Source organism: Ursus arctos, unplaced genomic scaffold, assembly GCF_023065955.2.
Source record: "Ursus arctos isolate Adak ecotype North America unplaced genomic scaffold, UrsArc2.0 scaffold_11, whole genome shotgun sequence".
In the NCBI taxonomy this organism is placed as follows: Eukaryota; Metazoa; Chordata; class Mammalia; order Carnivora; family Ursidae; genus Ursus; species Ursus arctos.
Window position 1 is genome coordinate 65,995,003 of NW_026622775.1, and position 27,461 is coordinate 66,022,463.

General features: G+C 43.9%; 1 protein-coding gene across 10 annotated transcripts in view; it reads left to right on the forward strand.

Annotated features, from left to right (window-relative positions):
* Positions 1 to 26,230, forward strand: part of ADRA1A (adrenoceptor alpha 1A) — a 109,182-nt gene extending 82,952 nt beyond the window's left edge. For 2 of the 10 annotated variants that reach the window (XM_048212137.2, XM_026518960.4), the window contains 2 exons: positions 19,644 to 20,056; positions 24,574 to 26,230. In XM_048212137.2, the coding sequence (XP_048068094.1) occupies positions 19,644 to 20,056; positions 24,574 to 24,582 (422 nt within the window). In that variant the 3' untranslated portion in view covers positions 24,583 to 26,230. Of the gene's footprint in view, positions 1 to 19,643 lie in introns of all 10 variants that reach the window. The other 8 variants (XM_048212138.2, XM_048212139.2, XR_003321648.4 and 5 more) reach the window with 7 other exon arrangements.
* Positions 26,231 to 27,461: the final 1,231 nt, after the last annotated feature.

Consider the following 27,461-nt stretch of genomic DNA (forward strand, 5'->3'; position numbering starts at 1 on the left):
GAGGTCAGAGAGGTTGCTGCCTGTGTTCTCCTCTAGGATTTTGATGCATGCCTGTCTCACATTTAGGTCTTTCATCCATTTTGAGTCTATTTTTGTGTATGGTGTAAGAAAGTGGCCCAGTTTCATTCTTCTGCATGGGGCTGTCCAATTTTCCCTGCACCATTTGTTGAAGAGACTGTCTTTTTTCGATTGGATATTTTTTCCTGCTTGTTGAAGATTAGTTGACCACCCGTTTCTGGGTTCTCTGTTCTGTTCCATTGATCTATGTGTCTGTTTTTGTGCCAGTACTGTACTGTCTTGATGATTACAGCTCTGTAATTCAGCTTGAAGTCCGGAATTATGATGCCTCTGGCTTTGGTTTTCTTTTTTAACATTCCTTTGGCTATTCGGGGTCTTTTCTGGTTCCATACAAATTTGAGGGTTGTTTGTTCCAGCTCTGTGAAAAATGTTGATGGTATTTTGATAGGGATTGCACTAAATGTGTAGATTGCTTTGGGCAGCATAGACATTTTAACAATGTTTGTTCTTCCAATCCATGAGAATGGAATGTTTTTCCATTTCTTTGTGTCTTCCTCAATTTCTTTCATAAGTGTTCCATAGTTTTCAGAGTACAGATCCTTTGCCTCTTTGGTTAGGTTTATTCCTAGGTACCTTATAGTTTTTGGTGCAATTGTAAATGAGATCGATTCGTTGGTTTCTCTTTCTTTTGCCTCATTGTTACTGTATATAAATGTGACTGACTCTGTACATTGCTTTTATATCCTGCAACTTTGCTGAATTCCTGTATCAGTTCTAGCAATCTTTTGGTGGAGTCTTCTGAATTTCCTACATATAGAGAATCACATCATCTGTGAAGAGCAAGAGTTTGACTTCTTCTTTGCAGATTTGGATGCTTTTTATTTCTTTGTGTTGTCTAATTGCTGAGGCTAGAACTTCCAGTACTATGTTGAACAGCAGTGGTGAGAATGGACATCCCTGTCATGTTCTTGACCTTAGGGGAAAAGCTCTCAGTTTTTCCCCATTGAGGATGATACTTCTTGTGGGTTTTTCGTACGTGGCTTTTATGATATTGAGGTATGTTCCTTCTATCCCTACACTGCAGAGAGTTTTAATCAAGAAAGGATGCTGTATTTTGTCTAATGCTTTTTCTGCATCTAATGAGAGGATCATATGGTTCTTTTCCTTCCTTTTAATAATGTCCTGTATCACATTGATTTGTAGATGCTGAACCACCCTTGCAGCCCAGGAATAAATCCCACTTGGTCATGGTGAATAATCCTTTTAATGTCCTGTTGGATCCAATTAGCTAGTATTTTGGTGAGAACTTTTGCATCCATGTTCCTCAGGGATATTGGTCTGTAATTCTCCTCTTTGGTGGGGTCTTTGGTTTTGGGATCGAGGTAATGCTGACCTCATAGAATGAGTTTGGAACTTTTTCTTCCATTTCTGTTTTTTGAAGCAGTCTCAGAAGAATGGGTATTAAGTCTTCTTTGAATGTTTTGTAGAATTCCACTGGGAGGCCACCAGGCCTTTTTTGTAGTGCACCTTGCATTTAGGGTGATTACATTTCATTGTTGGAAGACAATTTTAAAATGTCTCAGAAAATGACAAGAATTCATAGGGAATAAAAAGGAATAAAATGAGGTAATGTGACAGGGATGCTGACAATGGAGGTCAAGGGAAGTGGGATGAAAGGGGTATTCTTTAAATGCAGATAAGGCATCTCAGAGGAGGTAGCCTTGGAACTGCAAAGGAGAAAGATCTAGACATGCAACCCCAAGGGAAGGGCATCCCAAGAAGAGAAAATCAAGCATCAAGACTTTGAGTTTGGGGAATCTTGGCAGTTTGAGAAATAAAAAGAGGTTCAGCATAGCTATGAAATGCTTTCTTACCAAATGGCAGAGGCCAGGTCTGGCAACCCCTTGTAGTCCTTGGCAGGGATGTATTTCTTGACTCCTATTACTTGACTCCTTGACTTCTATTCCTATGAGGAAAAGTCATGGTTTATGTGAGATGGGCTTCCTGGCACCCACCCTCATTGAGCACCTGCATGGGAAGAGCTAGCACGATGTTTAGCACATAGCGGGCACTCATGATAGTTCATGGTCATTGTCAGCACCATATTGTCATTATGTTCCCATTAGTGGTACAAGAGCAAACAGGCATATCTTCTCCAGAGAGAACTAAATGGATATGTATCAAAAAAAAAAAAACTTACAGAAATTTCTATCATATGACCCAGATTTCTTTTCTAGTAATTTATCTGGAGAAAATCCTCCATAATGTGCCTCCAAAGCTATCCATGCAAAAATTTCTTTCATAGTTATCTGTAATAGAGAAAATGTGGGAAGACCCAAATTTCAAATTAGCAAGAGTAGATAAATGAATTATATTCACATAATGAAATACTTTAAAATGCCATGAAAAATAGTGTTCTGGAGTAAAAATAAAGTAGAAGAATGTTCATGATATGTTGAGTGAAGAAAGCATGGTCATAAAAGCTTATGCTATAAATACAGCCCCAGTTATTTAAAATGTGTTCTTACTTGTAGACTGTAGCATTACAGTAACTTCTGTTTCATGTGTGTGTGTGTGCACATGCAGGTGTATGGCACCAGGATTATGGATGGTACAGACCACCCACATTTAGCAGGCATTAGTTTTACAATTTAGAAAACCACAGTCTTTTCTTAACTTACTTGCTATGATCTTTTTCAAACTGTTTTGCTGACTAAACAGATAAACTCATTCCAAGAAGAAAGTGACTATAAATGTTTATGTTAAGAAGTTTCTAGAAATTTCTTGGGGCGCCTGGGTGGCACAGCGGTTAAGCGTCTGCCTTCAGCTCAGGGCGTGATCCCGGCGTTACGGGATCGAGCCTCACATCAGGCTCCTCTGCTATGAGCCTGCTTCTTCCTCTCCCACTCCCCCTGCTTGTGTTCCCTCTCTCGCTGGCTGTCTCTAGCTCTGTCAAATAAATAAATAAAATCTTTAAAAAAAAAAAGAAGAAGTTTCTAGAAATTTCTTAATCCATTCTATACTGCTTCCTATTTGTTGTCTAAATGAGGATCTCACGTTGCCTGTGGAAATTTAGCAGTAAGCACCCAGCACAACAGCAGAGAAACCAGATAGCGGGCAATGCAGATTTTCAGCAACTTCAGTATTAGGGGGAGCTGTGCAGGATCTGGATCAGGCAGAGGTGGGTTGGAACCCAGCTTCACTCTCACCGGCTGATTGTTCTTTGGCAAGTTATAAAAATTCCTAAGTCCTGTTTTCTTCATCTGTAAAATGGGGAGAAACAGTATATAACTTACAGGGTGCGATAAAGCAATAAGGTAACATACTTCATACGAAGCCAGAAACTCGAAAATGCTCAATAATATATATCTGTTGTTATAGTCATTACCCCTAGCATCATCATCATCATCCTAATGGAATTCTGAAGAACTCTTTCAGGTATTATGAGCTCACAAAATTTTAAAAGCTTTAAAACTTGAAAAATAAAACAAAACCATGTCTAACTCCTAGGAGCCTTTTCATCACAACAGACAAAAACAAGAAACAAAGTGCCTGGTGTGGTAGAAAGATCAGATGTCCCTTCAAGAGGAAAGAGTTCCAGAGAGAAATGCACTGTAATTAACTATGCAGCCCTAGGTCCAGTCTGGACATAGCACAACTTAGACAGGCACCTGTCATTTGCCTAATTGGACTCAAATGAGTCCAAGAAGATCTTCAAATGGACAAAATTACACCTTTCCTTTTTGTAGCCAACATTGGGTATGATTGGGCAATAGGCTGTCCAAGAAATGTGAACATATGTCAGTTGTAGACATACGTTTTCCCCAGTACACTGAATAAAATAACAGTTCTGTCAAGGTACTTGGGGATTCCCAGAGCAGCTGCTCTGAGAAAATGACTAGCTGGCCATTGTTTAAGGAGACCATCGAGTGCACAGGTTATGAGGGAGGGCTCACAGGTGGCCAGAGCCTCAGAGCCAGAACAAGAATGCATCTCAGTGCAAAGACAGATTCATATAGTCCAAATGTCTTGTTTCTGACTTTGGAAAGTATCCCTGAAGGTTGAAAAGAAACAAGATGAACACTAATGAATAAGCAGGAGACCCTGAAGGATGAGGAACGTGTTGATACATTCGGAAGAAGGCATAGCTCAAATGAAATGAACGCTTACAACCAGCCACTGTGGCCACAAGCGCGTGGGATCTGAGGCCCAGACAAGGTACAGAACGTGCTCTCATCAGAGGACTAGCAAGTGAGCTGTCAGGATTTCCTTCCCAGGGAACACAGAGCCGCTAAAAGCCTGTAGCAGGCCCAGGAATCCGTATTTTTACGCGACACAATAGACAGTAACGATTCCCATTTGCTCTCCTTCACATTTCCCTTACTCTCCATGTTCAGGGGCTACAGAGCTCACTGCTCCTTTTAGGTCCGGACTTTGTCTGGTGTTTGTAAGTGGTCAGTCATACCTTCTGACCTAGTCTTACCTGCTTGTTTTCTAGGTGTACGTTATTAATGGAGCTTTGTCAAAAGGTTCTTTGACAAAATAGTGTTGGTGGTTTTTTCACCTGGCCAACCATGTCTATCCTGAGCAAACAAAATTATGAACGCTCAAGAATTTGTATCTATGTTAATGATTTGAGTTAAACATGTCTCTGCTTTCTGAAAAATAGTACATGGAATGTGTGATTAAGTTTCTTAGCCCCTCGGATGATTGGTTTTGTACTGAACTTTGAGTACTCTAATACTGTGCACTATTTTCACTATAAAGCCGGTAAAGCACAGACTCTTTCTTAGTGTAATTCGAAGGTTAAAAGCATGAGCTTTGGCATCAAACAAGTCTGGATTTGAATCTGAGCTCAGACATTTCCCTGAGTTGTGAATTTTATTTTATTTTATTTTTTAAAGTTCCATGATTCATTACTTGCGTATAACACCCAGTGCACCATGCAATATGTGCCCTCCTTACTACCCATCACCAGCCTACCCCATTCCCCCACCGCCCTCCCCTCTGAAGCCCTCAGTTTGTTTCCCAGAGTCCATAGTCTCTCATGGTTCATTCCCCCTTCTATTTACCTCCCCCTTTCTTTACCCCTTTCTTCCCCTACCGATCTTCCTACTTCTTATGTTCCATAAATGAGTGAAACCATATGATAATTGTCTTTCTCTACTTGACTTATTTCGCTTAGCATTATCTCCTCCAGTGCTGAGTTGTGAATTAAACTCCCTAAGCCTCAGTTTCTTCATCTGTCAAATGAGGTTGATAATATATTCACATACTGTACAGGGGAATTAAATGGGATAATGTTTGTGAAATAACTTGCATGAGGTTTGGCATGTAAAAAGTGCTCGATGAATGTCTATTTTATTCATGAGTAGATATATTTACTAAAAACCTACAATGCATCGGGTACAATTCCTATCTTGATGAAATTTATATGTATAGGGAGAGTCATTAAGCAAATTATTACACATGTAATCTTACAAAAGCAACCATGACAGGTTAGGTGAATGGAAAGCACGGTATGCTGTGGTAGCATTTAACAAGAGAACTTATCCTAGCCTGTCATCTGGGGCAGGTGAATGGATAGAAGGGGATCACAGATAGTTTTCCTGAGCAAGTGAAATTTAAGCAAAAACCTAGAGAATGAAGAGGACTTAGCACCACGAAGGGTGCTAAGGTCCTGTGGCCCAGAAGCATTGCATAAATCAAGAGAAGATCAGAGTAATCAGAGGAGTCAAGGAAGGTTTGCAAGTCAGGACAGAAGAGGGAGGGGAGACCAGATCATTTGGCCTGATGAACCATGTTAGTGATTGTGGATTTCATCTAAGAGCAGCACTGAGAAACATTTGAGACATATAAGCAGAGATGTCACCGAATTGGAGTTACATTTCATAGAGATCATCCTAGAGAAAAGGGAGGATTATGCGTGGATGCAGGAGACCAATGCAAAGCATCTTACAGGTGACAGATGGTGGTAGCTTGGATTAGGCCATGACAGTGGATCTAGAGAAATGTGGAAAGGCTTGGGCAATATTAGGTGGTATCTTCTACTGGAGATATCAAGAAGAAGGTATCGGGATTGACTGCCAAGTTTTTGTCATAAACAAGTGAGTGAATGTTAATAATCATTTATAGAGACAGGGAACACTAGAAGACAAGCAGATTAGGGTGTGTCATTTTACACACATTAATATCAAAGTTGCTGTAGATATGTAAGTAGAAATGCATATATGGATCGTGAACTCAAAAACTAAGCAAGGACTCAAACTATACACTTGATGTCTAAAAGCTGCATTTATCTTGAAAATATTCATATTTTTTGGAGTTGGTCCTCTGAAAGCTCCCAAATAACTGGAGATACATCTCCTCTTGCAACTGAAAATCTTAATGTATTAACAATAGAAAGATTTTTGAAGTGAAGACCAGAGTTATTAATCTCTTCCTTCTGCTCACCAGCTTTGTAACCCTGAGCAAGTGTCTTACCCTTTCTGCACGTTTACATCCTTTCCCCTTGTAGCACGGAAGTCAGCTTGGCTTTTGGTGCCTCAGGGGTTTATAGGAGGTGGTTATAAATGATTCCAACAACAATTTAGATCAGAATGTGTCTATTGGATCTTGCATTGTTAATGAATAAAATTTAGGAACTGTTGTAATATATGTAGACTAGTCCCACTCACAGAAAAAAGGTAAATCATGCTAAGAAATCATTTGTCAGATCCGATAACATGTCCATATCCTTACATGTGTGTACCTCTTAAAATGCTTCCAGTGCACAATTTCTTTATTGCCATATTGAAGGAAACAAGGCGTTCAGAACAACCACCTTTTTTTCCCCAGTAGTGTTTGCTTGCTTTAGGAAGTTTTAAAACTTCAGGGTAAGAATGTACCTTCGAGAATATCTTAATAGGATGCTTTATGACACTTGAATCCCCAGTATTATACCTCAGGGATTGGTTATCCATCCTATCCTAGGACACTTTCATTGATAGGAAGACCAACTTCCAGGGCAGCCCAAATCTGTCTGCCTATAGCTTCTAGCCATTGGTCAGAATTCTAAGCCAGACCCATGTGCTAGTCTCCTAGTTGGTCTGTCTCCTTGCCCCTAGCAGCTGCCCTCTTTAGTTATCCCTAGATACATGTAAGCCTTACGGGGAAAAAAAAAAAAAAAAAAACCTTAGGAAAATGGAAACCTGCCAGAGCCCCCAGATTCTAATATGTTTCTGTGCCATCCACTTGCTAACACTGTACCTATCTTAGGACATGAAGTGGAGCTAACTTTTAACTCACCAGAACCAAACTGGAATAAACAAAAACAAGGAGCATCATTATTTTCATTTTGACAAACTATGGTAGCATTCTTCTCTTCCGGTGAAAATGTGTCTGTGAATGGAAGATGAGTTGACAACTACAGCCCAGGTAGAAGTCCTGTGGCTTTAACATCTGCATGGGGAATGAGGCCAGCCATGCTGGAGGTGCTCAGGAAGGCCACTGTTCAAGCAGTACATCCAGAAATGACTGTGTGTAGTTAGCGGGTGTGTTCTGAATTAATCACCTGATCTGAGCAAATATTGGGTGGGCATTTCTGAGGGGAATCACGGTAGTGGGGAACAACCTTTCCCTAGAAATGCAACTGTTTGGGGTAACAGAACATCACACCACGCACAGGAATTGGTTCTTTTCAGACAGCCTCAAATGCACTTTTCTCCATCTTTGGCTTTTCTTCCCCATTGTCTGTGGCTATCTTTCAGGCTTCTTTATTCCTGACTCAGGAATTTTTTAAAATTTAAATTCAATTTAGTTAGTATATGGTGTATTATTAGTTTCAGATGTAGAATTTAGAGATTCATCAGTTGCATGTAACACCCAGTGCTCATTCCATCACGTGCCCTCCTTAACACCCATCACCCAGTTACTCCATCCCTCCACCCACCTCCCATCCAGCAACCCTCAGTTTGTTTCCTATTGAACAACTATAGAGTCCCTTATGGTTTGTCTCCCTCTCTGTTTCCCTGACTTGGGAATTTATCAAAACTTTCTGAACCACTATCTTGACTATCACCGAACAGTTGAAAATTCATGAGTGGTGTTCATGCTCTGGCCTTGGGAAGACTTTTTAGTGGACATGCTGCCTTCTGGATGCCATATATTAGGCATTAGGATTAAACTGGTACATCAACCACTATGACCCCAAACCACATCCTAGTGAACTAAAGATTCTGTATCACTTAGTTGCATTAACAATTATGCAAATATTCAACTCCTACCGGTTATAATTTTCTACTTTTCTGTAATACTCACTAGAGTCTTTGGGCATTTGGATCACCATCTCTACTAACTAGCCATCTAGGAAAGTGGATTTTCAGTCTCCCAGACCTGTGGACTTAATAAGTCATAGTACAGAATTTGTATTTGATCTTGAAGTCAGTGAAGAGTCCTTGAAATGATTTGATCAAGGAAGATGTAATCAAGTTTGTTTCTCTGGCTACAAAGGTGACAGTAGATTGGAAGGAGGTAATGCTCGAAGCAGGAAGCTGAGGTAGTGAGCTGGTGGAAGGTCCTAGCTGCAGATGCTGGTGGCCTGAACTAGGATGGATGGTGACAAGGAGAAAGAAGGTTTGGTAGTCTGGACTGAGAGATTGGATGTCCCTAAGGAGGTGGGAGACTGAAGGGTTGAGGGTGACAGTGGTTTCCAGCTGGTACAACTTAGGGGAAAGGGTGCCATCTACTGAGGATGAAGCAGAGAAGGAGTAGGTTTTGTGAGAGATGAGTTCAGTTTGGTGATGTTAAGGGTGAGGCGGTTTGGAAACATCGGGAAAGATGTCTGATAACAGTTGAATATGCAGAACTGGAGTTCAGGAGCTGGAGATGGACCAGGATAGAGACTGGACAGTCATCAAAGCGAAGAAGGAAACTGAAGCCATAGAAATGGATAAGCTTCCCCAATGTCTTTCCTCCCTGTTTGACTATAAGGCAGTTAGTTGAGACTGCAGAAGGCTTGGCTACGTTTGGAAAGAGTGAGGTTGTCCCCTGTCAGCAGCTGAGATTTCTCAATATCACATTGATGCTGAAAGACCATGAAAGCATGGTCAGTTCTGCTTTTCAAAAATGTCTGTAATCAAAATAGTGCCATACTCGATTGCCTTTTAAAACTAAAGAGAAGATTTTCACAGTCCCTTCCGCATTTTAAAATTGGTTTGCCCAGCTGTATTTAGAAGCCATGTTATAGCTTCCAAAAAGATACTTTTTATTTTGAAATCAAACTATTAAGTTGCCTACGCATATATGTTATGTCGGTTTGAACACCACCTGTTTTTGATGGAGGCGAGTGAGGCACTCAGCTGGTCGGGTCCCGCTTGAGCCTAGGACTGGGGAGAGGTAAGCAGGGTCCACAGACAATCTCTGTCCCTGGCTTAACTTGGGTGTGCCAGAGCTGGGGGTGGAGATCAAAGTATTATTCCTATTCTGCCTTAGACAGAGCTAGAGAATATTCTTGGGGGATGGTCATACTATGAGGGGACATGCTTCTGGGTGACCCGGTGAGAGGACCGGGTATGTCATTTCCAAGTAGGGAATTATCCAGAGAACTCAGATTTGGCATCTTTACAGGCAGTCCAGAACCAAAAGTCCATCTGCCTGCTCGCCTGTTTACCTCTTCCCACATAAGTGCTGGCCGACTCACCCATGTCCTTGCTGGCAAGACCCTCGAATGAAACCTCCCTTAGCCTAAAGGCGGACCGTAAAGGGACATCCTTCTGAGAAACTCCCATGCTGCCTCTCTGGGTAACCAATTTTGGTTGTGTCACTGCTTCGGATTTGTGGGGTTTGGCCTTGGATTCACATCCCACAAAAAGGAGAGGCTGCTGATGACGATCTCATCTTAATTATAGGCTTCGGCCTTTCCTGCAGGACCCTATAAAATGTCTTCATAAGCACTGGAAGTAACAATTTCAGGTAGTACCTGTGACTTAGTTGTATAAATTTATTTGTAGAATGGTTTTGTTTTTATGTAAATACGATGTAAATACGAGCATCTCGAAGGTCAGGAAGATAAAGTGTTGGAATGTGAGGTAAGACAGCCCCTATTTCTCCATGTCTCCAGCTCTAAGTACTTGAAGCAGGCATTTTATTCAGAATGCCATTTTCTGCCATCAACAAATGTCGTCCACTGATTCAGTAGACAATCCTGGAGATGTAAGTGAGGGCTGAGAAGTGGTGTATGTCTTTAGAGAGACTAGAACCATAGGATTGACTGCGTCGTTCATTTAGGTGTGTTTATCATGGCTCTCCGTATGCCATAAACTGTCATAGGTGTTGAGGATACAGCAAGGAAATGGAAAGACAAAAACTTCTGCCCCTCAGGGAGTTTATATTCAAGACAAAGGGAGGGTAAGAAATAAGTTTAGAAGGTGGCGATGAGTACTACAGAGGAAAGTACTAAGGTCCAGTGCTCAGGGGGAATGAAGAGAAAATGAACTACACTGCCAGGCCAGAAGGGTTCATAGGTGAGCTGGGTTTTGAACACAGCTTTGAGGATCAACAATCTGAATGGATTCTAGTTGGAATGGATACAAAGGAGAGGCTCAGTCCCTGAGGAGGAGGAGGAGAACGAAGGGGAGAACCACGTGAGCTGAGGCCATAGTCCTTGGTGGATTAACAGAGTTACTGCAAACAGTCTACCATGGCAAGAAGAGAGGCTTGGTGTTGGAAATCCACTGTTCGATTTCACAGGCAGCTATTGGAAATACTCACAGAATGTAAACTCCAAGAACAGGAACCGTACTCATTTTCCTGACCATTCTATGTCCAGTATCTACGACAGCGCCTACCTCACTGGGGGTCCTAAGCGAATCATTTTGCTGAATGAATGAATCATGGGAAAGGAGGTTGTGTAAGGCAGGGGAAACCAAATGATGGAGGGCCTGGAATGGCAGGTGATAAGCTTGAATTTGATCTTATCAGCAGCACAAAGATAATTCACAACGCACATCCTGACTGATCTTACCATTATGAGGTTCCCTTAACTGTATTACTGAGCCCCTTGAAAAGCTTCCCTCCCTGTTAGTAATTTCTGAAAATTTTGCTGCATGGCTTCCAGCACTTTCTTCTCTTTCTGTGCCATCCCTTGGAAATGCCCAGATGACCAGTGTCAGAGCATCTTAGGCCCTAGATGTGCATGTGTGCAGCCCCCATATTACGAAGGGGTGAGCATGCTGGGCTCCGTGCAGGAGAGCAAATGTTGTCCCTGCTCAGCATAACTCATGTCAGTGGGGTGGGGGGTTGCATGCACCCCTGAGCCCGTGTGGCTCATGACCATAGCCCTCGGATGTCTCCTCTCCACCCTTCTTCCCCTCCAGCTTAGACACGAATCTTCAGGAAGGACATTAGGATGTCTTCCTCAAAACCTAGCCCCAAAGCTTGCATGCCCTCCCTTCCAGTAGGCCCCCTTCCCTTCTGGCCATCCCCCACAGGGCTCCCTAACCATCCAGCCTGAGATGGGCTTGATGTTCACTTTTGACTGTTTCAGTTTTCCTAGAGGTGAATACTTTTTTAGAGGGCAAGGGGTGGTAGCCATGACCTGGTGCAAACCTTTCATTTCACAGATGTGGAAACTGAGTCTCAGGAGGGGCAAGTGACCCACCCAGCTTTAAACGATGATCCAAATGCCTTCTTAGTCCCTGGTCCTGAACTCCCTTGATTTCTGAGTGGAAAAGTGGAACCATCCTGACAAGGCTGCAGGGTGATGAATCGGGCACTGTTGGCTTAGCACTGAGCGAGGCTGGAAACAACGAGATCCTCCGTGCTCTGCCACCACAAGGCAGGGGTGTAGGGATGGCTGTGGAGGGGAAAGGCAAGTCTTAAAAAGGCGTTTCGAAGGAAAACATCAGTGAGGCTTGGTGATGGTTGAAATAGAAGAGACAAAGAGGAGGAGAAGTCAAATACACAGACTCCTTTCCAGGACTGAACCAACCCCTGGGCTTGCCCTACAGTGAGAATGACAGGCCCCCTTCCCCCTTCCCCACCCCCGGGAGCTTACTGCACACTCTGGAGAAGGAGATGATCAAAGAAAGCATAGTGAACAAGAACACTTGCAGGGGGGCGGCAGGTGGGTGAAATGTCGGGGTCAAAAGGTACACACTTGCAGTTATAAAACAAGTCACAGGATGTAATGTGTTCTCCATGTAATGTACAGCATGGAGAACACAGTTAATAACACTGTATTGCATACTTGAAAGGTGCTAAGAGAGTAAATCTGAAAAGTCCTCACCACAAGAAAAAAAAAATTTCGAAAGCTTGCAAAGCACGATTATGAGCCACAAAAGAAAAGAAATGGCACTAGCTCGAGGACTACTCTTCTTTAGACCAGGTGGCTGGAGAAAGTTCTCGTGTGGAGATGATAAGACGTTTCAAATGGGAGACTCATGAAACAGTGATGACCTTGAGGAAAGTGGCAACATTTGGAAAATGGGCTGATTTATGAAAGAAGAGCGCTTTTAAGGAAACAGCCTATAAAAGAACATGACGGCTTAGTTGCTAGCATTTTCCCCAATCAAGTTATCATTTGTTAAGTAAGGGGAGGGGGGGAATCTTGCTGTCTTTTGAAACCATTTGCATTATTAATTCATTTCAAAAGGAAACCCAGCACACAGGGTGCTCTGGAGGGAGATGTGCAGTCGGTCTAGTCCAGCTGGGCAGGAGTTCTCCCCTGAGGGAGACCCTCTGAAAGGAGGAATGCTGGCTGGGGCTTTGATAACTGGGGAGGGACACCCTTTGTAGAGCTTTGCTTTGAGCAGCCTGGACTCCTCCAGAGTAAAATCCCTAATTCTGCAGAGCCACACTCGGCCAGCCAGAACGGTGCCATTAAAGAGTGTCTCCCACTTGACTAACTGTGAGGTTTGAGAGAATGTTCCCTCCAGGTGACCTCTTTCTTTGCCTGGGTTGGAAGAAGCAGTGATTCTTAACACTAGAAACCATAGGCCAATAACCCCAGTCCCTGGAAAAAGGGAAAAGGGGCAGCAGTCCCATCCGCACTGGACAGTCCCCATAGCGCCCCGGGATTGTTCGGTGTTATGTACCCAGCACACAGTATGCATCTTTCCCACTACTCAGTGCACCCTCACACACCTCCAGCCTTCCTCCCCGTGACCACTAGCCCAGCTTCCTGCCAGAAAGTTCAGAGAAGACTCAACATATTAACTCTGTGAAAGGAGCAACCACATTACTTTCTTAACAGGCACAAGACCAGAATTATACTATTTCAAGCCTCAGTTAAATAGAAGAAAAGAGCAGGTCCTTCTAAAGACCTGTGGAATTCTCACCCCCTTGCCCTGTTTGTGAGCTTGATGCTGTCGTCGGGTACATGGGGCGTGCCAGCCAGAGGCACAGCTTATTCTCAGGAGCCAGGCTTAGCCAACCTCTGTGCCCCCGAAGACCACAGTGGGAAGCCAATGGAAGCCGGAGTCCTCTCCTCAGGAAAATGAATCTCTGTGCTTACTTGGACTTGTATTTCTTTTCATGGGAAGTCTATCTGTGAATGTTCAGTTGAGAGCCTAGGGTTCTAGCTCGTGGTTAGTCTGGCCAGCATTCTTCGGTATTGCTGACCATGACTCTAGGTGGAGAACTTAACGACTTAACGACTTAACGACTCCTGCTGGCTGAGAACCTCAGGAGGGCTCAGGCATGTCACTTGGACACGGCCAAACTGGCAGCCCAATGCAGAGGCCTCTAGTATATTCTGGGATGACAAGAAACTTGGTCCTGAGCTTATCCTTTGATTCCGACCCCTCTTCTCTGGGCTTTTGTTCAATGGAGCAGAGTTTTCTCCCTGGTAAGAAGATGCCAATTGATCTGGCCTGAATGTTGCTTTGGCACGGGAGCTCCTTGGCCTGGAGAGCTGGCCACCTCTTTGTGCGACAGCTTGTGTCTCTCCTCAGTTCACTGGATGCGTACCAGTCACATTAGACTGGTACCACACGCACAGAGAGACCGCGCGTTGGACGGGGAGAAACAATTAAGGGTCATTTGCTCCCATCGTCACATAACATTAGCTTCTCTTTTGGAGTCCACATTCTTTTAATTGGAGTCATTTAAACTCCAATTTTCAGAATGTGAACCCTGCAGATGGGCCGTTCCAAGATTATCACCCACTGTGCTTTTTTCCAGGGTCTGAACACTACATTACGACTTTTTAAATGCTGTCGTATTGATGGTGCTGCTCTCCTCCCCTTTGTTTCTAATGATCTCTGAAAAACCTGCCGTCATCCTATGACAACAGCTGCACAGAACTGCCATGAACACTTCCTGGGCCACGGCGGGGTTGCTAAATGGCACACAAGATCAGGAGTGGAAATGGGTGAAGCCGTGCGGAGTCTGGGTCTAGGCCTGGCTGGACCACAAAAGAGCCAGGTGATTTTGTGGAAACCATTTCCCTCCTGGCCTCACTGTCTTCATCTGTGAGAAGGGATGGCAGTGCTGGCTAGGGGCTAAGTTTCTGCCAGTCTCCACGTTCTGGCGTTCTGTGACTCTGGCCAATTCGGGCTTACCATAACCCGGTGTCTCAAAGTTGTTATTAAGATGTGAAGTTTGCAGGTGGGTGAAATGAAGCATAGTAGCTGGAAGGCTAGAACTGACTCCTAGCCTTCTGGTTCCATACCGAGTCACCCTCATTCTGAGAGAGCTGAACTGAAGAACTACCTTCTCATGACCAGTGCTGGGTTGGAATTTGAGAACTCCATTTGGATCCTCACTGCCTTTAGAGTGAACTGGAGCACTGGGGGAGAAAACTCACTTAGGACACCAACACTGGCAGAAAAACTGGTTTTCTCTTGTCTTGGTGGCTTTGAGAGAAAACACTGCTGTAACTCAGTAGCTGAAATGTGACTCTAGGTGGCCGAGCCTTCACTTGAATGGCTCCCAGTGTCCCCCATCATAAACCTACAGATGAGCCCTGGGTCAGAAATGAAAGGTTACATGTTCCCAATGGAGAAGACATCGAGTGATGAGACAGAAGTGGCATCATTTGAAATCATCAGTTTGAATTTCTCCTTAAAATCTAGAGGACTCAGCCGTCGAGGTGAGGGTTCTGAATCTCCAAGGGTGAAGGCCTGGATGGTGTTCAAGGATAAACTCTTGCTGTCCCTACCTCATGTGGCCAGATTTTAGTTCACCAAGATGTTTGGAGGGTCCAGAAAAGAAAAGAGCCAGAAATTCTGCCGCCGACCAAGTGGTGGAAGGAAACTCAGTGAAGGGATGAGTCCCTAGGGGCTTGGGGTTTTTTCCAGCTCAAGAATGTAACCAGGCGGATTCACAGGCAAGGGACGACATGACCTGCCGGCTGAGGGGTTCAGAGAATTAAGCTGGGAGCAGTTTGCTCCTTTTGAAGCAGAGTCTGGGCAGGGGGCAGGGGGTGTGGAAGTGCACAGCCAGCCTATGGTGACAAGAGAAATAGGAGCCCTTATGCTCCTGTGGGTCATTCAAAAGTCTGGTTCTTCCTATGAAACATGGTGAGAACAACGATAGCGTTTGATACCAGATAATGCAGCAAGGAAGAAAGGGTAGTGAAACACCATCACAGAGAAAACCAGAGGATTGAGCAGAAACTGGGCAGAAAAAGGGAAAGGGAAAAAAAAACAGAAAAAGAAGGAAGGCACCAGCAGGAAGAGAAATCAGGGCTATGGCTGTCAGGCAGAGAAGAAAGCCAGGCCTCGTCGTCAGGGAAGCAGAGTCATGGAGAGGTCAGGGGTCGGCCATTCACTCAGCAGTAACTGGGAGGAGCCTCTGAGATGCCAGCATCGTGCTGGGTTCTAGAGCTCCACCAGCAAGCCTGACGAGGTGCAGGCTCAGAGGGAGGAGGTTTACCGCCTGTGAGTGGGTCAGAGGCGCCGTTCCGGAACCAGCAGATTCCACCCTGGGGCTCCATGCCATGGTGGGTGGAAAGCAGGGAGAAGCATGATGCAGTAGCCCTCCCATCCTAAAAAGCATCATCGTCATTAAGAAGAAAGGGATCTGAGAAGGAATTGAGGGATAGAAATAGTGGGGATCACCGAGAAGACGGTGCCTGAGTGGGAAGGTTTGTACAGAGAAGGAGATGGCGGGATGAGGGAACCCTGCTGGGGACCAGACAGCAGCAACTCTTTTCCAAGCCAGATTCCAGCTCAGTCTCCCTGTCTAGGGGAGGAAAAATGAAAGACAGAAAGAGACCGAAGGATGTGAATAGGGAGGGAAACAGCCCGTGCTGACTTTTCTCACCTTTTGGAAAGTTCCTGAAGGACGGACATAAAGTTGTGATTGCCTCTCCTCACATATGCCAGCAGCTGCTGAAAGAGGATGCCCCCCAAGGGAGGATGAAGACACCAGTAGGAGACATGGATCCCACGACCTGCCCCTATGGGATTGTCAGATTGGGAATGGGCACATTGTGCTAGGTTTCCACACATCTAGGTGCTGTCCCTTAAGGGATAAATTAAAAGGGGATCATTTATGGGAAGGCCTGTGGTCCAGAAGAATCCCTCAATTAGTCTGAAAAGCCAATATCTTAAGAGATGTGCTTGGATTGCCCAAGACAATATCCCTGGAACATTAAAGCTGGAGACTCTGACATTCTAAACTTGGTGTAAATTCATTTTAACCATCTCCGTGTCTCACCATATTCCCTAGCTGCAGGGAGGAGATGATGTTTTGAGCACACAGACTGGGAAACCAGTATTTGCCTCTTAATCTGTGGACATAGCTGGAAGGCCAGTGTAGAGAAAACCCAAGAGCCTGGCTCTGGGTCAGCCAGACCTGGAATTCTAAGGGACTCAAGGAAGGGAAGAAATTTACTGATATTCATGCATGCAAAACTGGGCTCTGTGAGGACAGTGTCCTTGAGGAGATTGTGGGAAATTCCAGAGTTCCCAAATCACTTTATTAGCACTCGCATTCCTAATTCATACTTCATATATTTTTTCTTTTTTATTTCAATTCTTCAAATAAAAGAAATACACTCCCCTGCCTATCTGATTTACAGAATGATGAGATCCCCAGACAAGGTGTGCCAGGTTCATATATCCTCATCAAGCCCAGGCCAAGGCGTGCCTTTGTGAAGCAGTTTCCCTTAATAGGATCACTGTCGCTATTAGAAAGAAATAGTGGACAATATATAGGCGTCATAATGTAAGATGATTTTTTTTTTCTGGGACTGACCATATTCCCACTAAACCACCAGTCATGTTGGCGTTGGCCACTTTCTCCACCTCTCAAATGAAGTTTGAAAAAGCATCCTTCCAGTTTCACTTCTGCCAAATGTGCACTTCATCACTCCCCATACACCATCTTCCTTCCCAAGAGATTTGTTATTCCAATATATTTCGGTATTCCATGAGGAAACATAGATCCTACAGTCAGGCTGGCCAATTTCACATCCCAGCCCTACCAATAATTAATTACTGCCTGAGTGACCTGAACTGAGTTATTCAACCCCATTATTTTTTTTCGTATTTTTTTTTTAATTTTAGGGCTAAGTTTTAATATAATATAAAAGTTTGAACTCTTACACTTTAAAAAAAATTTTTTTGAGTGTAGTTGACACACAATGTTAACATTAGTTCCAGGTCTACAACATGATGATTCAGCTTCTTTATACCATATGCTATGCTCACCTCAAGTGGCTACCATCTGTCACCATGTAATTCTTATTACGATATCATTGATAATATTCCCTATGCTGTGCCTTTTATTCTCATGACTTAGTCATTCCGTAACTGGAAGTCTGAATCTCTCACTCCCCTTTATGCATTTTACCTATTCCCCCATTATTTCTGTTCGACCCCATTAAACCACAGTTTCTTCCTTTCTAAAATAGGGATATTGATAAAAGTCCCATAATTCTTAATGTTACTAATGGTGATTAAATTGTATTTAAAGCATTTACTGTAAGCCAGGCACTCAATATGAGTAAATTCCATTAAAATTACAGGAAAACATTAAGTGGTTTGCAGTTAAAGCATAATACTTTCTCACATAACAACAATCATCTGTATGTGTGTGCATGTTTTAGACACAAAAAATGCTCCCATCGACCACCGTACCATTTTGTCTTCTTTGGTTCTGCAATATTTAAGTTCACATTTCGCTTGTATTTGTGAGATGCCCTGCTGAATTTCAGGACCATGTTCTCCAGAGTGGATCTTAAGCATACCCAACAGTTTGTCATGACTCTGATGGGTATGTCGAGCAGAGAGAAAAAGAAAGATGTGAAATCAAGACCTTAGGTTGATGCAAAAGAAAAGAGTGGTGCAGAGAATAAAGAACGCTGTGAGTTCTGAATGCTTCTACCCATCACCATGGCAGTGATTATCCCTCATTGTAGCAATCAAGTTTGTGACAACCTTTCTAATCATTGTTTTTTAAATTTGAAGACTCAGTAACTAAATAAGGTAATCCCTAAGATTGTTCATGCTTTAGGGTTCCATTGTTTTGTCATTCTGCTACCAAGAGCTAGAGGACGGTCACTTCGTAAGATGTAAAGAGGTCTGAAACTTGATTCCTCCCCTGTAAATTAATGGATAAGACTTGAGTAGGTAAAAAGGGTGGGAAAGAACATTTTAGACATTAAGACCCAACTTGAAAGGACCAAAAAATGAGCCATGACGGGTCAAGTTTGTAATGAGTCTGGTTAGAGTAAAAGTATTAATGCTAGAAAGCTAGCTTACGTTGGGTACTGTGAAGGATCCTCAAATGTCAAGTGCCTGACAAGCATTTGGCAGCCCTTGGGGCATGTTGAGCAGGGGAGTATCCTAGAACATCAAAGGGCATCATCAACAATAATCGGCATCATTTTGATACGATAGAAAATGGCTAGCTGAAAGTTGGCAAGGCCAATCCTTTGTGAATTTTGGATTCTCGTTAAAAAATACAATTTCCATGTTTGGGAGAAAAGGGATTCATAGTAACTTAGGCTGTTACATCAAAAAACAAAGGGAATATTTAGGTAAGCCCATTTTAATATGGCTTACTTTAATGGATTCCAACTTGTTTCTATTTTTTTATTTTTTTTAAAGATTTTATCTTTATTTATTTGAGAGAGATTGAAACAAAGATAGCAACAGAAAGCACAGGTGAGAAGAGTGAGCACGAGCGAGACGAGATGTAAAGAAGAGTGGAAGAGGAGAGGGAGAAACAGGCTCCCCACTGAGCAAGGAGCCCAATTCAGGGCTCAATCCCAGGACCCCGGGATCATGACCTGAGTCGAAAGCAAACGCTTAACCAACTGAGCCACCCAGGTACCCCCCAACTTGTTATTAAATGCAGTCCAAACAACTTGGATATGTGGACACAGCCAAAATTTCCTTTTTTAATGAAAAGCTTCATTGCAGCCACCAAGCGATGTTGATGAGAACTGGTACAAACCCACCAGTGGGTCTGGTTCCCATAATAGATTTTACACATGTGAACCAGGTGAGAACAGCCTCGGAGGATATTACACGTAGGGGCTAGCCAGTCAGATGTGAGAAACGCAGACTCATTTGGAATCACGCGAAACATTTGAAAGACGAAAAAAATATATGTGTTCGTTTGTTTGCTTGTTTTCCTAGCCAGTTGGTCTGTTGGCTTGCAAATAATATGTACAAATCTGTGTTTTCTTCCAGGGTCTTTCTTCCCTGATTTCAAGCCCTCAGAAACAGTTTTTAAAATAGCATTTTGGCTCGGATACCTAAACAGCTGCATCAACCCCATTATATACCCGTGCTCCAGTCAAGAGTTTAAAAAGGCCTTTCAGAATGTCTTGAGAATCCAGTGTCTCCGCAGAAAGCATTCTTCTAAACACACCCTGCAGGGCTATACCCTGCACCCGCCCAGCCACGCCCTGGAGGGGCAGCACAAGGACCTGGTGCGCATCCCAGTGGGATCAGGAGAGACCTTCTATAAGATCTCCAAGACGGATGGGGTCTGCGAATGGAAATTTTTCTCTTCAGTGCCCCGTGAATCTGCCAGGATTACAGTGTCCAAAGACCAGTCAGCCTGCACCACAGCCCGGGTGAGAAGTAAAAGCTTTTTGCAGGTGTGCTGCTGTGTGGGGCCCTCGACCCCCAGCCATGGAGAGACCCACCAAGTTCCAACCATTAAGATCCACACCATCTCCCTCAGTGAAAATGGGGAGGAAGTCTAGAGGACAGGAAAGGTCAGAAGGAAGGGGGGTGGGGGGAGGGAGGTATGATCTTAGGCACCCACCCCACTTCCTACTTGGAAGGCCAGTTCACTCTTCCTGGATGACAAGACAGGACCAGGACACCGGGGACAATCTGGGAATGGGGTGGGGGAAGAGACCCAACTCTCAGGCAGTGGGTAGGGCTCGGGGAAGAAGGAGGATGTCACACAGCCATCCAGCTCCAAATGATGATAAACAGCATTTCCTTGAGGCTAATGCTCTCGCGGTCATCCTCTGAGGCCGCTTTCCACGTCTGGCCCTTGCATCGAAAAACACCATGGGAAACAGAATGTCATACACAATCCAAAAGACTATAAATATAAGGTTATGATTTCATCATGAATATTTTGAGCACACACTCTAAGTTTGGAGCTATTTCTTGATGGAGTGAGGGGATTTTATTTTCAGGCTAAACTTACTGACAGCCACGTTGGATATTTACGAGGAGAGGGCCTGGAGAGGAAGAGCCTTAAGATGGTGGCCAGTATCCAGGCACATTATTTTTAGAGCACGTTTTAAACTCCACCATTTCTGACCATATCCAGTTTCTTAACTTGGGTGCAACTTGACAGTGAGATCTACCTTTTGCTGCAATTTGACCGGCTACTGCTCCCGATTCCCTAAAGATGAAAAGATGAGGGCAAGAGGCACTCATGACGCATTGGAACTAGTGGAGGCACATCCTCTATGCTTGGGTCTAGACAGTCGGGAAAAGATGGCTTTTCCTGATAGGAGACAGTAGAGGTGAGGGTCGGTTTGTTCAACCTTCCTACTACAGAAAAAAATTCCAGTAAGTGGTTCCAAGATCAAATCGAGGAAGTCTTCTTGTGAAACATATTTAAAGATCAAAGGTTTGGGGTGGGGTGGGGTGGGTGCTAATTTCACGCTAAGAGGCTACAAACTTCCTGCACAGCTGTTTTGATGTGGCCTAGGAAGGCTTTTCTTGGCAAATGGCTTACCTTTTCCAGAACACCATTATGAAAATCCAGAGCTTATAATATATTGGAAGGCGCATCTGGACTTCCGTTTTTCCTCCGAGGCTTCGCTACTGCGTAAGGAATGAGGTTCAAGGTCCCGAATGCACAGATAGCATGGTGAAATGAGCCTTATGATCCAGGTATATCCTTCCTGAACTTTGAGAGATACACATGCTTAGCTTGGGAGGATACCGACTGGTCACCAGAAAATCATCTAAAGCAGGAATTTGCAAATAGTTTTCGACAGAAGCCCATTTATTCTGGTGAAAGATCCAGGAGCCCGTTCACATCATCGATTCCCACTTTCTATGGGAACTTGGGGAACGTGCTACTTTTGCTTTCTGTATACCAAATTCTGGTCAACCTTAATAACTCCATATATGACTAAAGAGGAAGAGGATTATTGTATGTAAAAAATGGAAATTTTTTTCACATCCTACAATAAGAATTTAAAATAAGGTGTATGGTTTGGGCATAATTCCTGGCCAGAATCACTGATCTAAAACTTCTGACTGACCATTTCTGTGGCCTCTTCCCCCTATTTGAGTAATTCGCTCTAAGAATTTCAAAGTAGATTGTGGCCCCTGTCTAGCCTTCACCGCCAAGGTAGGAGCCTGTTAATCTTTTCTTCTTCCCAGGCAGCAAAATGAAAATTTCTTCAAGTGCTTCTTGAAGGCTGATAGCTTTGCACACTGCCATGGGGGCGGGGAGGGGGGTGTGTTTGCATGTGGATTGGAGGCTGTTGTCGGTCGTGCTTGGCCATTGAATATTTTGCTTCTTTCAGCCCTTTCTGGAGAATGTCTTCTGGCTGACCAGACAGGCGCTATGCCTTGTGCTTATAACTTTGAATCTGATGTTAGATATTGGCTGGATTTTTAGACTCTCCTGGTCTGTCTGCATGTGCCGTAACAGTTCTACCAGATGTGAGTGTCCTATTATGGACGTAAGCATCAGGGAAGGACTCGAGTCTGCAAACTTTGCTTGTCTTCTGCCGTGATAGGAAAGATAAGTTTCATTGTGGGGAAGAGTTTCTTTCAGGATCTGAATTTTAAAAACCCCTTTTGTCAGTCTCTCCTTTACAGGAAGGGCATCCCCATGAAAAGACTGGTAATAGTTTTGCTTCTGTAAGATATGGCTCCTTTTAAACACATTCCCAGACAAATTTAAATTTTAGATTTTAGAAAGCTAAGGATTACCGGAAAACTAGCATTGATGCCACTTCTAATCAAAATAAACAACTAAATATCTTTTGGTCATCACATAAAAGCCATGACAATTGTATTCATGTGAAACTGTCCATAAATAATTATCTGCTACACTCTTCACCAACCCCAGGCTCTCCGGGGAGGCAAACTTTAACATTTATTTCCTTTCCCATAACGTGCTATTAGGTATAAACACGCCAATTTTACAAGAAATTGATAATGTCACCCAAGACTTAGTCAAAGTGGGATAAACAATACTGGAGTTATTTTTTACTCATCCACAAAAATCTCTGTACCTTTGAGCATGCCAAAAACTCTCTAAAATTGTCACAGTTAAACAAATGATTGTCATATTTATACTCACATGTTTACTGCTTCTATTTGGAGTTTGAAGAATTTACCCAGAGCAGCAGTGGTCAAAATGTTTTCTCTAATGTGTTATAAAAAGCAGTTGCTTTGAGACTATCGAAACATCGCAAAAAAATCAACTTGACATTATGGGATAGGCAAAATTTGAGTTTCTTCTGCAGTTTGATTTGCATGCAGTTAGAGAGACCTCAAAGCTCTCTCTACTTAAACATTTCCCCCAGCTATTGCCAGGATTGTAAGAAAGCATTTTGCTTGTCACTTTTCTTCCACTTGCCTTTACTCCTGTCTCGTCCAAGATCGTTCTGTCTGTCATCACTTTGTGTATGCCAGCACTCTCCAAAATATGAAGGCTTCGAACTCACACTACTTACCTGGATTTGCCCAGCCATGGTGAACAAGTGATATTTGGTTAAATAAATATATTCATAAGGCTTTTTTGTTAGGTTCTTCTGCACACCAGGCATCAGCAGGGCATTTTATACCCCATTAGCCTCATAGCGATTTCACATTTCTATCTCAAAGATAAAAATCTAATAGTTGGGAGTGATGAAGGACTCTCCCTAGGCCAGCAAGGAACCATGATTCAGTCCTGGGTCTGCCTAACTCTCAAGTCTACACGTTCTTCCCAGTGCCTCTGCCTCCTAAATAGTGGGGAAGGGGAGGAGGGCACGGGGGGGAATGTTCCCCAGTTTGAATTGGGGATGCTGAAGATAGGAAACCATGCAGCATTTTAACGTTTTGTTTCTTGGGGATTTACCATCCAATCAACCTCCGTACATATACTGCCAAACCCCAGCCCAGCCAAATCCCCAAAACAGATCATAATCAGAAGGGTTTGGTGCCTTCAATTCCACTTTTCAGACTGCACCATTATTTAGGGGATAATGACATGGAAAGTTATACGGGTCATATGAGAAAGACAAATTCTATCAAACTGGGAGCAGATAGGCAAATAAGAGAATGCAGAAGATGCTGCATTGGCCTAGAATGCCAAAACCCAGTTGTGGCTATGAAACATATTGCATAGGATGTTGGAGTTACTAACAATCAACCTCAGTTAACTGGCACACTTTCAGGAAGTATATCCCTTTTTAAAATAAAAACAAATACGACATCACTCTCATCTGTACTCCAACATGATTTTTTAATTTGAGTTGAGAGAGAGAGAGAGAAAAGGACTTATAGATATTTCACCAGGAATTTCACCAAGCCCAGAGAGAATGTCAAACGTGAACTTCATGTGTGTCCCCATCGGGGAATGGCTTACCATGCTGATCCCCAGGTAGCCAGAGATGTAGGCAATCTTCGAAAATGAACCAGTTGGCAACTCTGGCTGTGGATTAGCTGGCATCCACTTGTTCTTAGATTCCTTTTTGCAAATGAGAGCTTGATGCCCTGAGTATCTCGGATTGCCTCAGCCCCTCAAAGTGAACCCATCACACAGACCTTCTGGCCCAGTAGGTCCCGTGGTCGCAGCCTGGGAGCAAGAAGGTTTTAGGAACTCTTTGCTTAGTCAGGTAATTATTCACTCTTTAATCACAGCTACTTAATGAGAGCTTGACAAACATTCTCATTTGCTTCTGGGGTTGGTTCTGCACAGGTCCTCTTGCCAAAAGAGATGCTGCCTCTGCGTATGAGTACTTGTTGACTTAATTAAGGAAAGAGCTCTGCTCATCAGCAAAGGGAGAAGGGAGCCTGAGCCCATGGAAGGTAAACTCTGCAAGCAAAAATAGGGTGACCAAAAAGAAGGCAATGGTGGTCAGTAGGAAGGCATCAAAGGTGTGCTCACTGTTACTCTGATTTCTTTTTATACTACTAGGACTTTTAACCCTGAAACCACCTGCACACAGCTCCGGTCCAGCCTGGTTGGAACACTGTTGGCACCTGCTCCTTGTCTACATACTGTGCCGGGGAGCAGGGCTAAGCCCAGGCCACTGCAGGGTCCACCGTCTTCAAAAAGCAATGACAACAGTGGCCTCCTGGCCCTCCAAAGTCCCCGCAAGATGAGTGAGTGGAGATGACTTTGGGGGCCGGGCTGGCAAAAGCAAGTTAGGATTTCAGCAAAGGACACCCAGCCCCTTGCCACTGTTCCCATCAGCATGGCCTCACTCGTGCCTGCCACCCCAGACCCAGATGCTGTGGGGGCTGAGGATGGAGCTCATCTGCTCTGTGCAGGAAATATCATTTCTTCTCTGCTACTGCCACATGGATTCCTGAGTCTCCCACCTAAAAGGAAGGTTATGGCAGTGGGCAGGGGGCGGTGTTGAGAAGGAAGGGGAAGACTCACCCTGGACATCATTCAAAGCAGGATGCGTGGTTTCCTAAAACTTTGCTTCAACTGATAAGCAAGGAACTGCCCTGAAGCTGCTGGCTTCTTCATTTCCAAACACAAAATGATTGTCTTTCCTTTCCCTGTGGCTCAGGAGTCATTATAGCACTTTCCCTCTATATTATAGTCAACAGAGCCACGTTATAAGCTGGAAATGATTAGAGCTAAACTATGAGAAATACACTTAATTAGGTAAGAAAAAAAATCTTAAGAGCAAATTCATACTGTATTTGGAGAAAAAAATAATGAAGGCGCCAACCTGTTAAGAAGCCTGAGTACAGGAGGTGCATTCAGATGCAACAGAAAAGAAAGTAAGACAGGATGTCCCAACATGAGCTTAATATATGTCTTCCCATTTATGTGACTCTTTGTATTTGCCCAAGTAATTTTGCTTATCTCAAGTCATTCCTATGAGGGACAAAGAGAAGGAAGGGTGTGTTATCTATACTTAACATACAAAGAAACAAGGGGACATAGAGACTTAAGCCCCAAATCCAGCCTCTGACTCTGTTTTCCATGACGCCCTCAGTAACCCCGGGGTCCATTGTGTTTCTTGAGACCATGAATTTTGTATGTCCCTCATTCATCTCTGATCCATATTTTCAGCTCCATTGGCACCTTCTCTCCTATTATATCCCTGCCAACACCTGGGCAATACAAGATGGTTCAGAGTGCATATTTGTCTATGCTTTTCTCATTGGCTAAAGGACTAGCAGATGTGATTCTGTTCTTTCTCCCTAGATAGGCCACACCAGAGCTAAGGAAGTAAGCAGGGCAGGGGGCTCTTGGCTTGCTCAACAGGGTGACAGGTAGGGCAAAGCCAGCAGTGATTAAAACCTTAAGGACCTCAGGAATGCAAAGTTTGCAAAGGAAGTTTCGGGAAGCTCCTCTTCCAGTGCGCCTGAGGGTTGTTGTTACACCCCTTCGTCATTGTCAGCAAGCTGCTCCCTTCCTCTCCTGCACCAGGCACTGCATTTGGCACGAAAAATGCTAAGAGGCACAGACAGTCCCCAGCTTATGAGCTGGGTGGGTTCCAAGTTCATCTGCTGCAAGTCAAGAACGCATTTTTCCAAGAAGCATTGTTACAGATGGGGGAGGGGAAGGGTGTTCCCAGACCAACTAAAAAAATAAAAATCTATTTAATGTACACCTGGGGTTGGCAAACTTTTTCTGTAAATGGCTAGATAGTAAATATTTGAGGCATTGTGGGCCATATGCTGTCACACATTCTTTTTTTGGTTTTTGCTTGCTTATTTTTTTTTTTTTTGGACAGTCCTCTAAAAATGTAGAATTCATTCGTAGTTCACAGGCCATAGCAAAAACAAAAAAAAACAAACAAACAGGTCATGGGCCAGATTTAGCCCATAGGCCCTAATTTGCCATCTTTGATCTCTGTCATCTCTAGCTTACGGTATAGGAATAATAACAATGCTAAGCAGTGGATTTGTGTGTTCGACTTACAAGCACCTTTTTTTAAATATGCCATTTACACATCTCCGCTTAACCACATTAATATTTCCAACCTTCATGATTTGTTAGATGAAGAGACAAGTTCATACTTGGGGGCCTGCTCCGCATAACCCACTCACCCAAAAGACGTACTCCAGTACATCATTGTGACTTTCTATCCAGGCATCGGGACAAGAGGGAAGCACCCACCACCCAGTTGACCACAGCCAGTGTGAAACCCCTCCCAGAGCACTGGAGCCTGTTCAAATGGGGGTCCCAGAGGTTTTAGGGGTCACACGTGGCTCCTTGGGAAGGCTTTCTGACCACAGCACCCTGCACCAGGGCATCCGAGGGTCCACCCTGGGGATTACCAAGAAGCAGGGTGCAGAAAGTGGTGCTGGAGGGGAGGGACATCTTCCAGAGACAAATACCAGCTTCTAGCAGGACTTCTTCTCTTCCCTCTCTTCCTCATCGGTTTCCTTCTTCTTTCCCTGTTTTTCATTTTTAAGTCTGAAATCACCTAACTGGGGTGAATGGGGAAACATTCAGTCCTCCCCTGAGACGATGAATCCAGGTTTCTCGAAGCTAGCACGTTATTGGAGGGACTTCCTTCCCCGTCCCCGTCCCCACCCCCTCTCCAGTCCTGATGGGCAATGAGTGGGAGGCACACGCTGTGGGTGGGAAAGAAGGGGTGCAGTTCTGGTGGCCTAGGACAAGGTCCACAGTGTTGAGAGATGAGACTCTGTGGCAGGGCAGGGGGATAGGGCAAAGAATGGGAGTGGGCGCAGAACTGATGAGGAAGGACCTGGAGATATCGATAATAATATCAGGAATATATCTAATAATGGAACAATATCAAAAATATCCGTACTAACAGCAATGCCTATGTTAGGCACAGAAAGGAAGGCCTGGGCCGAGGCTATGTGGCA